This window comes from Penicillium brevicompactum, assembly GCF_028827555.1.
Source record: "Penicillium brevicompactum strain IBT 35665 chromosome Unknown utg000009l_segment0_segment0, whole genome shotgun sequence".
NCBI lineage: Eukaryota > Fungi > Ascomycota > Eurotiomycetes > Eurotiales > Aspergillaceae > Penicillium > Penicillium brevicompactum.
The window spans coordinates 695,257-708,645 of NW_026623212.1; the positions used below are offsets into that span (position 1 = coordinate 695,257).

The 13,389-nt window shown below is 49.8% G+C and overlaps 5 protein-coding genes across 5 annotated transcripts; 2 read left to right on the forward strand and 3 right to left on the reverse strand.

The window, feature by feature from the left end:
- Positions 1–618: 618 nt before the first annotated feature.
- On the reverse strand, positions 619–2,808 carry N7506_011708 (putative amino acid permease; the record flags this gene model as incomplete). The annotated part of the gene is made up of 10 exons (XM_056960999.1): positions 619–836; positions 886–1,288; positions 1,345–1,467; positions 1,522–1,865; positions 1,915–2,035; positions 2,103–2,137; positions 2,188–2,454; positions 2,505–2,553; positions 2,612–2,632; positions 2,695–2,808. 10 exons carry the CDS (start codon positions 2,806–2,808, stop codon positions 619–621), a joined length of 1,695 nt encoding a protein of 564 aa, XP_056805533.1.
- Positions 2,809–3,694: 886 nt separating this feature from the next.
- N7506_011709 (uncharacterized protein) lies at positions 3,695–4,564 on the reverse strand (the record flags this gene model as incomplete). Its single annotated transcript, XM_056961000.1, has 3 exons — positions 3,695–3,983; positions 4,043–4,410; positions 4,478–4,564. 3 exons carry the CDS (start codon positions 4,562–4,564, stop codon positions 3,695–3,697), a joined length of 744 nt encoding a protein of 247 aa, XP_056805534.1.
- A 2,277-nt stretch (positions 4,565–6,841) lies between these two features.
- Positions 6,842–8,642, forward strand: N7506_011710 (uncharacterized protein; the record flags this gene model as incomplete). The annotated part of the gene is made up of 3 exons (XM_056961001.1): positions 6,842–6,977; positions 7,045–7,822; positions 7,886–8,642. 3 exons carry the CDS (start codon positions 6,842–6,844, stop codon positions 8,640–8,642), a joined length of 1,671 nt encoding a protein of 556 aa, XP_056805535.1.
- Positions 8,643–8,756: 114 nt separating this feature from the next.
- Positions 8,757–11,405, reverse strand: N7506_011711 (uncharacterized protein; the record flags this gene model as incomplete). Its single annotated transcript, XM_056961002.1, has 2 exons — positions 8,757–11,273; positions 11,328–11,405. 2 exons carry the CDS (start codon positions 11,403–11,405, stop codon positions 8,757–8,759), a joined length of 2,595 nt encoding a protein of 864 aa, XP_056805536.1.
- Positions 11,406–11,618: 213 nt separating this feature from the next.
- On the forward strand, positions 11,619–12,989 carry N7506_011712 (glycosyltransferase family 15 protein; the record flags this gene model as incomplete). Its single annotated transcript, XM_056961003.1, has 4 exons — positions 11,619–11,760; positions 11,839–12,102; positions 12,159–12,777; positions 12,833–12,989. The coding sequence occupies 4 exons, from the start codon at positions 11,619–11,621 to the stop codon at positions 12,987–12,989; spliced, it is 1,182 nt and encodes a 393-aa protein (XP_056805537.1).
- Between the last annotated feature and the right edge of the window lie 400 nt (positions 12,990–13,389).

A 13,389-nucleotide genomic window follows, 5' to 3' on the forward strand; every position in this document is an offset into this window, starting at 1 on the left:
TAGGGGATCTTGTAGTAGAAAGCTTGGTCTCAAAATCAAAACGAAAAGAGAAGAGAGGACTGAAGTGACTGGAGTGACTGACACGACTTAAAGGTCAAAGGAGGGGAAATGAACAAAGCACCGATTGTCGGCCAAAGATCCAAGAGGGGAACTCGCAGATCTGGAAAGTGATACATTCCCAAGATTGTCGCACTAATCACATCCAAGGACTTTTGGCCTTGGAAGTACGGAGTAGTTACCGAGTGCTCTTGGGCCTCTTTTACCCCTTGTTCCCCCAGCCCCAGAACGCCCAAATCGCGGGGTATGCAGTGTTCCCCGGAAATAGGCAGATGTAGTAATATATGAAAAGATACATTACAAGACATTTGAAATACTTGGGGTGTAGGCTCGATATCAAATAGGAAACTATTATGATAGAAATAGGTACTGAAATTGACCCTGGCCTGGCCGCTATAGACCTCCAGGGCTACGGGTGTGAGAGTCTTTCCCCACAGTTCGCTTTCAAGTTCCTTTACACTTCAATATAATTCGACCGGGATGTATGGACAAAGATCAAATTCATCCAGCAAATAAGATTAGGGAACACATAGTAGTCTATCTAGTTTAGAAATAGGCACATCACATACCAAGCACTACCCGACGAGTAGTACTTTGCTGGTTATGGGTGGAAGTACTCGGCTCACCATGCTCAGAGCTAACTTCCTCGACCGTATCAACAGCCCCCTTACTATCAATAAAGTGAGAGATACGGTCGCGAGGAAGCCACGCACTCTCCGGCATCATAAAGTAAGAGACCAAAGCCAGAATAGTCACACCAGCCATAATAATAGGGGCGTCTAGAGAAGAAATTAGCGACATCACCAGCAAGAATCCAGAAAGACTTACAGTTCAAGTTCTCGCCAGTAACAGGCCATTCGTAAGGCGAGAACAGGATAGCGACCACCCAGCCATTCCAGAACACACCGATGAGCTGGAAGGGCTTGCTCCACCGACCCAGACTCCACTGCGGTGTCGGGAATCGGTTCGGGGTACAGAACAACCGACCCAGGCAGATCAGTCCGTAGGCTGCGGCACTGGGGACACCGGCAGCTGAGACGAGGGAGGTGAAGGCCACGTTGGAGGGTAGGATAGTGCAGGTAACTAGGGCAGCGACACCCCAGACGACGATGACTGCGTTGCGTGGCTGGCCGTTGTTGACGCGGGAGACCCAACCTGAGAAGGGGAGGACACCGTCACGGGCAACGGCGAAGACAAGACGGGAAGCGGCGATGATTGCAATGGCGGTGTTCTGGGAATGATTAGTATAGAAGTACGCATAGAAGATATGGGAGAAGATCGGCTTACAAGCCACAGCGCGAAGACGCAGACGATGTTCATGAAAATATGACCACCTTTACCCAGAACGACGGCATAGAGCGGCACGAAAGGCTGGGGGGAACCGAAGCTCATCAACACGTCCGTAGTAGGCTAAGATGAAAACGTCAGCATAAAGTTGCCATTACCAAATACATTGGAACGAACCGCGCAGAACAGGAACAAGATGATGGTAGCGAGACCACCGAATCCACTGGCAACGGTACTCCAGAAGATACCACGAGCAGCGGTGATTGACGCATTCTTAGTTTCCTCCGCAACGTGACCGGAGGCATCGAATCCGATGAGGATACCCGCAGTGGCGAGGTAAGAAAGACACCAGTTCCAGCCGGCTGGGGCACCGGTGCCGTTATAAGTGGTCATGAACGCCTCATGGGTGGTACGGAAACCCCAGGTCTGTGCGACACCAATGGGCAACCAGATCAGGTTGAGGAAGAAGTCAAGCATGACAATTGCGGCGGAGAACCGGAAGACATGCTTGAAGTAGCGAGCTAAAGCGAGGGGTCAGAGCTGGTTCCCGATAGATAGGACGATACGCACGAGGCATGAAGTTCAGCAATGCGGCGAGAGCAAGTAGGACTTCAGTGCAGATCCATTGCACGGCACGGAACTTGACACTGCTGGTGTCTGATGGGAAGTCAAGGTTGAACACAGTGATTTCCTAATCATGGTCAGCACCAGTGTACTAAGCATAAAGCACAAAAGAAATTGGGAGTCGGAAAGCATACCGAAAGCATGTAGTTAGCAGCCGCCTGGGTGTTGCCTATCGGAGTGTCAGCGTCGTACAAAGCCTCAGGGATGGGACCAACATACTTGCGCAGAAAGTAGTCCAGGCAGTGGTACTCCACCAAGCGACAATGAAACCCAAAAGTCGGCCGAATCGAGGCCCACCAGCTTCCGCAGCCCACAGGTAAATCGAACCCGCAGATGGCGAGGCCGAACAAACCTCGGCAATGACGGCTGCCGTGATGAAAGTGAAGACCATCGTCACCAAGTAACTGGTCCAGTAAGCCAAGTTACCACCGGCAGCGATACCGGTGCTGAAGGTGACGCGAACACCGCCAACGAAATACAGAGCAGCTAAGCCACGGTCAGCCTTGCGCATAGCGACAGCAAAAAGACAGACATACCGAAGGTGGTCGCAAAGTTCTCGAACAGAGTGTACGTTCTGTGCAGAACCTATGCATACAGTCAGTGGGTGAACGCCGATCCATTCAATCTATACGAGTCGGCATACCGGTTTGTAGCCCATAGTCCGCTAGAATGCCCATGTTAGCAATTTGACACCGAGCCGCGCTGCAAAATTGGCATGAGACTTACCAACAAGGCCGCATCATCATGAGCCTTGATCTCGGTTTGATCGCCTTCGACATTCTCGACGCTGTCGCCATTGTCGATGAGGTCGGCGCGACCGCTGACGTCGTGCGGAGCCATTTCCCAAAACGGATCACCCAGCACACAGATATGACAAGAAGAAGTCGAACTTCGAACTTGAGCAAGGGAATTCGATGCTTGTTTACCTCTCGAATGCAGAGGACAAAATTTTTTAGGATAGACTTTTGCTCCGATCACGCCGGTTTCCGCCCCCGGTCAACCTCGAGCAAGTTGACCCACACTTAGCGGGAAGAGTAGGGAGTCCACACGCCTTAACTTGATTTAAACTGGTTTTGAGTGGGCTGGATCTTTGGTCGTTTGTTCCTTCTTCCTTTTCGTTGTCTTTTCTTTTGCTCGGTTCTTGGAACTTTCGGTTATCAGATCGTGCGGGTAAGCATCGCGTACTTCGTACCAGAACCAGAGAAAAGTCGAACCAGGGCGAGCCCAGCGGAAATCCTCTTTAAAAAGGCTAACCACGAGCTAAGATTGAATCAGACGATATCCACTGATTCGTATTGATCTCGGAGCTGTCTAGTCCGTATTCGTCTTACCCCTTCGCTCTGGGAATATTCGTCCGGAAGATGGCGAATATGAGGATATCAAGGTAGAATCGGTCGAGCTGAGATTGAGGAAGTCTAGCGTGAGTGTTCCAAAGGCACATGCGCCCGGCGAAGTCGAATTAGGAAGCTCTTCTATTGAGGTCTGTGCGTGGCCGAAACCGGTTATAGACCCACTCTTGAGGTTCATCTATACTACCCGGATCATTTTTAACTACGGACTACTCCGTACGGACTTATTGCTCTGGACTTGTCGACTGTCCATAGATTCATATTGTGATATCTTTAAGAGTTGGATCTAATTTGATTGTCGCGGCTCACATTCATGATACAGACCATCCATAGTCCTCCTGCGGCAACTGCGGCAAATGCGACATTTTGGTATAGATCTACCACGCTTCAACCTCTCCAGTATAAGAGACAAGTTTTCCACCATATTGCTCCTTCGTCGCCTTGGTGATCAACTCCGCGATACCGCCAGTTGATTCCTCCACGGTGGTCGGGGCGGTACCATACCCCCAGGCCTCTGCAGTTGCGTTGCCCATATCGGTTTGAACCCAGCCAGGATCCACCACGAACGCGTTAAGCCATTCTTCCTCGGCATTGATTCGCACGCCATACCACGGGAGAACTGACTTCGAGGCGCCGTAGACTGCGTTGGGAATATTGGGCTGCTTTCTAGGGTTTGTCAGCATCTGCCGAATTAATTAACTAGCGGGGACTGTCAATCGACTTACTCCAGGCAGCCAGTTCCGGATCCTATCATAGCATAGACGGGGAGAGTAAAAGTAGACTTCTTCAGCAGGTCGCGGGTGGCTTGGAAGAGAGAGACAGCGCTGAGCACGTTCACTTGGAAGTGTTCGAGGATATCGGCTCGCTTGGCATCTTTGACGAGAGGGTATATTTTTGCAATACCGGCATTTGCGACGACATAGTCCAAGTGGTCAACGCCCTTCTCGGTGGCCTCCTTAACGGCATCAAACGCCGATTGCTCAACGCTGGCGTCATATTTCACCACAATGATGCTACTCCCTTCGGCTGTCGGTAGCGTGGATAGCTTCTGAGCAGACTCGTGTGTCGGGTCACGCACTGCCGCAACAACAATCTAAAGAGATCTCCCACGTTAGCTGCTATCTGTGGACGTGGGATGATTGGATGGAAATGAGCCTTACATGGTCTGGCTTAGCAACAAAGTTCTTCACAATGCCGAGTCCCAGTCCGCGGTTAGCACCGGTAATCAAAGCGAAAGTAGGAGCCATGATGAAAAAGTAAAATGTGATATCGAATGGCGCGCTTTGAAGTTGGGGGATCAATGTTGAGATTGGAGAAAGAATTCGAGCTTCTCAATCAAGTGGCGGAGACCTTGCAAGAGATAAATACGTCGGTCCATCGCAATGGCGTGAGTCAATTTTGTCTCAAAGTTGGAATACATTGCCCAATCTATTTTAGCCCCCAATGCCCCTCCGATGGCAGAGCCCTAGCCGACCTAGTCGACCTCGGGGTGTTGTATAGACTCGTCGATTGGCCGAGTCTGCTTACTAACCCTCTTCCTAGCTCCAGGACCCTCCGGGGGCGTATACCCCTGCATGTGTCGCCATGCGGCCTTAAGCTGCTCACTTGATGGACTTTGGGACGAGAGAGGTAGTATGATGAGGTAATGTCGCTTTCCCTTGCCACTTACCTTGAGCATGATATCAATCATGGCAATATTCCAAGGCTCAAACACTGATCTGGAGAAAGAATCGAGGTTTGTTGGACGAAGGGTGTGGGGACCCGCGGTGAACCCGCCGGGGATTCCGGGACCCAACCGCGTCGTAAATGCGGCCGAGTGGAGGGTTTGCTTAGGCTCCACCTGAGCTAACTACAGCCTAGGGATGCTGTCCTTGGCAACTTTCGAAGACTTATGAAAGACAACCATTCCATTTTTCTTCTTCACCTTGTATGACCTAGAAAAGGAAACCCTCTACGTGATAGTCAGCAGTTGGTATGACAGCCTGAATGGATGTTGTTCTTCCAAGCGAACCTTGCAAACAATATCTGACGAGATCAGATGGAGAAGTCACCCCACGTGGGATGAGTGATACAAGCTCCAAGGTTGTGCCATGCTACTTCGTGAAACTTCGACCTCTCAATCTTTGAACACTGTGAACATTCTCTACCGAAACACCAGATGTGACCCCGAGGTCTCCGGGTGAAGATATTGAGAGTGACGATAACGAAATCGTTTGAATGAATCAAGAGCTAATCTGCAACACTCTTAGGGGACCTCATCTTTGCTTCAAGTATTTCTTGTCATCCAGGCTGCCTGATGACTCATTATATGTACCTGGGAATTTGATCAGATAGGCTGCCTTCGAAATTATAAGAAGTTGAATATCCCAACCAGCAGCTGTATCACAACCCATACGCATACATGCCCAGGTGTCCTCGCCAGCGAGAAAGTTGGCTAATTAAGTCCATACTTGAGCCAATAAATACAAATTACATGTGAAAAGCTTGGTATAAGCACGTTTGCAAGTGCACAACTCATGATCATCGTGCCGAATATCTTCCGCTTGGATTTCTGGTTAGTGTGCAACGGAGGAATTTCGTCGGCGACGGCAGTACCCGAGCCATGAGTAATATTTGGTCTCGGCAACCGGTACTGATGGATATAAATTCACTATTTCCCTTGTGTGATCATTTCCAGTCGGACCATCAAGGGTTCCCGGATATTGGATCCTTCCAAGGTTCTAAGGTTGACATCGGGAGTCAGATTCATCCTGCAAGGCCCACACGCGAGACCAGCTTGAGTGACGTTACGGTCGAGCAAACCGCGCGTATGCTCAGGTGTTCGGTGTCGAATAGCCTTCGCGTAAAGCTTCAACACTACATTGTGTAGCTACACACCTCGTAGTTGTCCTACCATCCATTCAAGAGAAGACAACTCAGTACCCCACGCGGGTCTATAGTAGATTCAAGGTAGGCTCAATCTCAAAATAATATTCATAGAATGATCTAGCTCAAGTCTAATTGTTGATTCGGGACTACTTGTCTTCCTCGTCTAGTTATTACTTGTTAAAGGTTTTGGTATTATCATATAAAAAACTATAAACGTCAGCTTTTATTTATCTTGGACAAGAATGAGTCTTTTCGGGCGCCTCAACAGATCATCTACTTTGGAGAATACTACGTCAGGCAGAGACACACAGGACGATAACATCGAAGAAAATGACATTGTCAAATTTCGCGCGCCCTACCACATCCCAATAATCGTTTCATTCTACGCCTGTTGCATGTTGACTGCGTGGTCGATAATATGCGTATTCAGCAGAAGACTCATAGTCCCATTCCCCAGACATCCGGGCGACAACTTAGAGCTGGAAAGTTCCAAGCCCGAAGCAGATGCTCAGTCTTGTATCAATGTCAACGCGCGCTGGTATCGGGCAGCCAGAGTGCTCTGGGGTATCGTCAGCGTTATAACACTACCGTTGGCATCGGCCGTTTGCTCTTTTGTTGCTGTCGGCTATGTGCAAACGCAAAATTATCACAAAAGAATGCCGAATCTAAGACAGACACTCACTCTTGCAGACCGAGGCTGGACTAGCCCTCGCGTCATCTTTTCCATGTTCAGGCACCCCAGGAAAGAGGCCACTTCTTTGCTTTGGGCTGCGTTAGCACTGCATCTGGTAGGTATGTTGCTATGCAGATTAAATCACACTAGTCTCAATATCCCTGAGTGACTGACATATTTTCATAGGGGGAATCATCAGCCCTTTACAGCAGCTTCTTGTTGGTCAAGGAACTGGCACGATCATCTTACCCCAAACAGAGCTTCAGACGATCTTCGACATTGTATCTCTGACTGATACCCATTCACTGGCGTATACTGACTCCGGTACCGCGGTGGCTTTGCTTCGCCCTCGCCTAGTGACAGCTGGTAACGGTGCCGTGTCTGATTACCTGTGGGCAGGAAATAGCTCCTGTCGTCCGAATAAACTCATTTCGCGGGATGCCGATTCTTTATTCAAATGCCAACGCGCGAGTCTCAACTCTGTACCTCACACAGAGGCAAACGTCACGCTTGATCTTTTTACTTCGTCTATGCCATCCACAGCAAACACGGGGATGTTGAGGCAATTTGCCCCCAGAATGAATTCTTCTTTGGCTTGGACGGACATTGACTCGGGTGACTTTCCCAAGAACTGCTCCGAGGGGAACGGATTTTTTCGTAACTACACTTCGCCCACAGACCCAGCCTCGGAAGAATTTTATAGTCTCAGCGTCTGCATGCAAGGGAATCTCAGCCACACTCCGTTCAAGGAGACAAGGGACCGGCAAGACTTTGAAGAAACCATCTTCTTTTCTACAGGTTACTATGTTAGTGGCACGGGTCTGGGAAATGCAACTTGGAGGCTGACACTCTCGTCGACCCTTGGGTATTTTGAATTGCCCAACAAGAAGCGAAAGAATGCATATGGCCCGCTACTAGACAAAGATCCACTGGCAAATTGCACTCCCCCACGATGCAATGGACGGTGAGAATGCCTCAAAACTTGAATCTACAATTATTCCATCTTGCTGACTTACCACCAATGCAGACAAAGACCCTCCTCCATGTCCCCCAATTACGGATACGACAAAGATGGAAGGTGGTATCTCGACTTAGTACCAAGCAAAGGGCCCTTGGCAACTCTAACCTTGGCCTTGTTTGGGAATGGTTCTTTCATTGACACAAACAATCGCAACATATCCGATACGTTCCATCGGACTAGCGCCCAAGACAGCGTATGCTACGGATACAATCCACTCAGCCTAATAATGGGCGAGGATGAAAGGTGCTCAAGTAGCGACTCCTCCGGAGGTAGGGTCGCTACATGGGTGAGTTACCTCTCAGAGACGTCATATGCAATCAGCGCACTTAGCCAGGCGGCTTTACTTGCAGACCATGCTGTTTTGATGTCTGCTAGAGGTGGCGAGACCTTGACCATATACGAGAAGAAAGGAGTTGACTATCCGCGGCCTGAGATTTCAACTGTGTCGATGACGATTCTGTGGCTGTTGATTTCAATCTACCTCTCTGCCCTGATAATGCTATGCGTGTTGGCTACGATGAGTGTGCCGTGGGCTGACTCACTCGATAGTCATGCCATGGTTGCGATGACGGCTTCGCTGTGCAGCAGAGAAAATTCAAGGAATGATGATGGGCTGGGTGAGAAAGCTGATTTACTTGACTACCTTCCTGGTTATGTTGGCGATGCGGAGCCAGACTCGCCTGTGGGGAGACTGGGTGTAGGTGCTGACTCGCCATTGAGATGGAATAGGCGATACTGGAAGAAGAAGGATCTGGCATTTTGATCGCTGCTGTCATATTAAATATCGGTGATGCGCTGTGTTGATTCAGGTATCTGGCTAGCTAGAACGATCTTAGAAGCTGGCTGCCAAGATAATACTTGCCAAGTCTCAAATTTGTCACTTTTGCCTCCACTCAAGCCTTTCAGCGAGAATATCCCAGCTAACAGGACCATCCGCGCGAGCCAGACCTTTCAAGCTATCTGTGACAAATGTGGTGAGGTGCTCAAAGTTATGTTTCACCATGCTCATCTGCTGGGCGTAGCTCGAATCTGTGAATGGGGTTGTGATTGTATGTTCGTGTATTGGTTCATCATTTTCGTAATCGTCGTCGGAATCGGAGTCGCCGTCGGTGTTCTTTGTGCGCTTCTCTGTATATTTCGCCTGTGGAACTTGATCCCCACCAGCGAGAGAGTGAGCGGTCTGCATATCTGCAAAATGGATGCAGAGATCCAAGATACTGATGATTGCTTCGTGGATTGGGGACAAGTCTGCAGAAAGCAAGCACTGAACTTCCACGGAGGAAATAAACTCACGGTGCGTGGAGATCATTGCATCGACATCCCGCGCACTGGTCATCCATTTGAGCAATGATTCTGTTGCGCTAGAGATGACAAAGTAGGTGAAGTGTCCGTAGATGAAATCCAAGAACCAGAGCATGTTGTGGTGGAGGACACTGGCTGATGTACCGGTGTCGTGGGGCTTGTTGCGGGCATCGCGAATACGCTGTTTGACGATTGAATATTTCGCGCGTCGGATTTGCATGAGGAAGATAGATATGCGTTGGTAAGAGTTAATTGCGTCTTCCGTGATGATGTTCGCAACGGGCCAGGGTAGACCGTAGTCGATTGAGATATCATTGAGTTTCAGAACCGATCGCGTAGGCGCGTGAGCGTGTGCAATGCTAAGAGGCTTCACGAGGAGCTTTGAGGTGTCGATGACAGGGACAGGTTGGAATGCCGTTCTTGCTATCTCCGTAAGCAAGAATCTATCCCAGGAACGACCGCGATCCATGAGATCGAAGACCTTGGCATCAATGGCGCTGGTGGAGCTCATGTCTTTCCCGAAATAAACGTGATGGAGAGCCTCGAGAGATGTCCACAGCCCGCATTGCTGGTCGAGTTGCGTTCGCAAGAGACCGGCACTTAGCGAATGATCGGCATCGACAATCTTTTCAAATTCAGACTCTACTAATGCGGGGAATGGGAGCAGGAGTGAGGGTTCTGATGTGTGATCACCTTCATGGGACACAGCACTGTCGGGCAAGGCGATCAGATGGCGTAAGAAGACCGTGCTCTTACCGGCCGTGAACACCTTTTGAACACTAGTTGCGAGAAATTGTGGGATTTTCTGCCCTTCGTCGCCCACATCGAGCACGAACCAGTCATGCCAGAGAGTTCGTAGGTCTCCGTTTTCGCGAATGGCCTTGACGAAGAATGTGCTGTCCAGAGCATCGACCTGACCTGTTTCCATCCACAGACGAGTTGATCTTGTGTATGTGTTGAAACACTGGAAGAATAGCTGAATGAGACTTTTAGTTGAAGTTTCTTCGCCTAGTGCTTCCAGCATACATATCAAGTCGTAAAGTTGATCAAGACAGCGCATGGGTTGTTGGTCGACTGAGTTATTGTCTAGTTTGCAGATCACGTCCGAGAGAAGAGAGAGTTCGTGTGAGTGTTGGCGAATATCGGCAAGGAGTTGAAGAAGACTGATGGTAGACCCAGGGGAGAGGTATTCGCACTGAATGTGAGATAAAGCCTTGTCAAAGGCAAGAAGACGGTCTTCGATTCCTCTGCAAAACGTTTGCATGTATGGTATTTCTTGTGTGATTTTGGTGAAGCTCCGTACGCCGTAGAGCTGGGTGCCGATTTCACCAAAGCATTGCAAAAGCGAGGCCAGAGCTTCGTTGGACGAGTGTGCGAGTGTGTATCTATGATCCACGCTGATGTGATTATCAACATGTCGGAAAATAGACGTGGGAAGCCCTTGAAGCATGAAGATGGTCTCTCGAGCTAGTTGGGATTCCGTAATAGGTCGCGAGGCTTCCGTCTTTCCTGGCGATACTGAGTGATGATTTTGCGGCCTCCAAAATTGAGCTTTCTCTATGGAGGCAACAACGTTGTCATCTTCTTCGGGGATAAAGATATCATCCGGAATCACGTACCCCTCTTCCACAGTTGTGGATGATTGTGGCCTGCGTTTTGGGAGGGATACATCGCTGGCAACAGATGAAAAGTCATCGTCCGAGGAGTCGGCACCAAAGTCAACTTGTTCCCAGATTTCTTCGTCGTTGAACGCAGCCCTATCATCTCTGATATCTGACCACGAGAGTGATTCATTTGCTTCTGGTAGCTTGGCGCCCTCTTGTGGGGGTCTAATCGTAGAGAAAAGCGCCGGACGGTCTGAAAGTTGCAGCAGCAAGCTTAGGATTTCTGGAAGCCAGGGGTTGCGGTGGTTCTCCACTTCTGCGACCCGAGTTTGAAGGGCTTCGGCAAGTTCATCTCTATTCAAGACTTGGAACTTCTCTTGTAGACCTTCCAGTTGTTTGGCGACAGCAAATTGGTCGGTGCGAGTGTGTGCACCGGTTCGGAGAGCTCCTTGAGCCCGGCGTTTCAAACTTTGAATACGCGCCGATCCCTAAACATCGATTAATATGATATTCATCACAAGAAAAGGGATTCCCGAATCTACTTTTTGTGCCGGTGGTACCTTGACAACCGAGGTGATCAAGGCATCGGTAAGTGTGCTGAGGTCAGCTGCGAAAGCCATGTTGAGACAAGCGCCAGCAGCAAGGTTGAAGAAGAGATTACATTGAAGATAACCTGCGTAGATATTTTTGACGTCAAGACTCAAGAGTGAAGCAGCTGAGATGTCGGGATGTTTTGCCTGGATGGCGCTAGTCCCGATGAGGTAAGATGGCCACTGTGATGCGCGGTCTCTCCCTCTCCGACCATCTTCCCCCTTTCAGCACACACCATCATCATGGCTATTGCGCGACCTATTCGCATGCTGGGTGCAGCATGCATTCTTCTTTGCCTATTCCTTGTCTTCCAATTACATCAAGGCTCCTCTGAAGAAGGGACAAAGTTGACCCATGGCATGAAAAAGGATCCTCTTGTAGATCGTGCGTGACCCCGGTTTCTTGCGATGCCTCCTATCGCATCCACCATTTACCCTGTGCCTTGCTAACATTGACTTATAGCGACCGGAGAGCCTGCAGGAAATTTATGGCGAGCTGATGAACATGATTACACCCCGAATAGCGAGAATTCGGCCCGCACCAATGCCGCGCTTATCACCCTCGTCCGCAATGAGGAACTGGACCAGCTCCTACAGACTATGAACGATCTGGAGAAGACCTGGAACGGCAAATTCAACTACCCCTATATCTTCTTCAACGATGTCGAATTTACCCAGGAGTTCAAGCAGAAGACGCAGGCCGCCACCAAGGCAAAGTGTCAATACGGTACGCCGTCCCATCCTATTCGATCCCGGAGGGACTTTGGCTAACATTTGTCGCAGAACTCGTCCCCAAGGAACACTGGGAAGTGCCGGACTGGATCAACATGGAACTGTTCTACGAATCCGCAAAGGTTCTGGAAGAACAGGACATTCAGTACAGCTCCAAGATCTCCTACCACCAGATGTGTCGCTGGAACAGCGGCATGTTCTACAAGCACCCTGCTCTCGCCGAATACCGCTACTACTGGCGCATTGAGCCCAATGTCAGATTCTTCTGCGACGTCGACTACGATGTGTTCCGCTACATGGAGGATGGCAACAAGACCTACGGCTTCACCATCAACCTCTACGATGCGCCCCAGAGTATCCCATCCCTCTGGCCTGAGACCCAGCGCTTCCTCGCCGCCAACCCCTCGTATCTGAGCGACAACAACATGTGGGAGTGGATTACAGATGACGTGGCTCGTCCGGAGCACACCAAGGGTGGCAACGGTTACTCCACCTGCCACTTCTGGTCCAACTTCGAGATCGGTGATCTTGACTTCTTCCGCGGCGAGCAGTATGAGGCATACTTCCAGCACCTGGATCGCGCGGGTGGTTTCTTCTATGAGCGCTGGGGTGACGCCCCTGTCCACTCGCTTGGAATTGGTCTCTTCGCCGATGCCGCCAATGTACACTGGTACGTACTAATATCTCCCGCGTTCAAAGACATTCGCTAACATAACAATTTCCAGGTTCCGTGATATTGGATATAACCACATTCCTTATCTCAACTGCCCGAACTCCCCCAAGTGTTCCGGCTGCAAGGCTGGCCAGTTCTACCAAGGCGCAGACTTCCTCTCCAAGGAAGATTGTCGCCCAACTTACTTCAAGTATGTCGGAACTCACTGAGCGACAGATCTGATCGATCGGTTCTCTTGCGCCTCGACACCTGGAGTGCCTTACTCACGACTCAATCCCTTGCATTACTTTGCATATCCCTACGACTATATCCCACAAAATCAGTGGCTTGGTACTCGGCGTTTGAGCGGACACATACCTGTGTATTGATGATTTTGTGTCCCATGTTTGTCTTCTCATGTTTGTTTAATTCCCCATCACAAACTACGTTCTTGGCTGTACTGCTGTCTCCTTGGTAGATGCAGGGGCCTTGTCTTCATTGTACTTATATCGGTTGCGCATGGTCACTTCTGGGGGTCCTGGTTGTTTGATTTACTTTGTGGGCAGGCTGGTTTATCGCGGCCCATCAATTTGTGATATATTGGCTACTTAGGCATAAAACTGAGGTTCG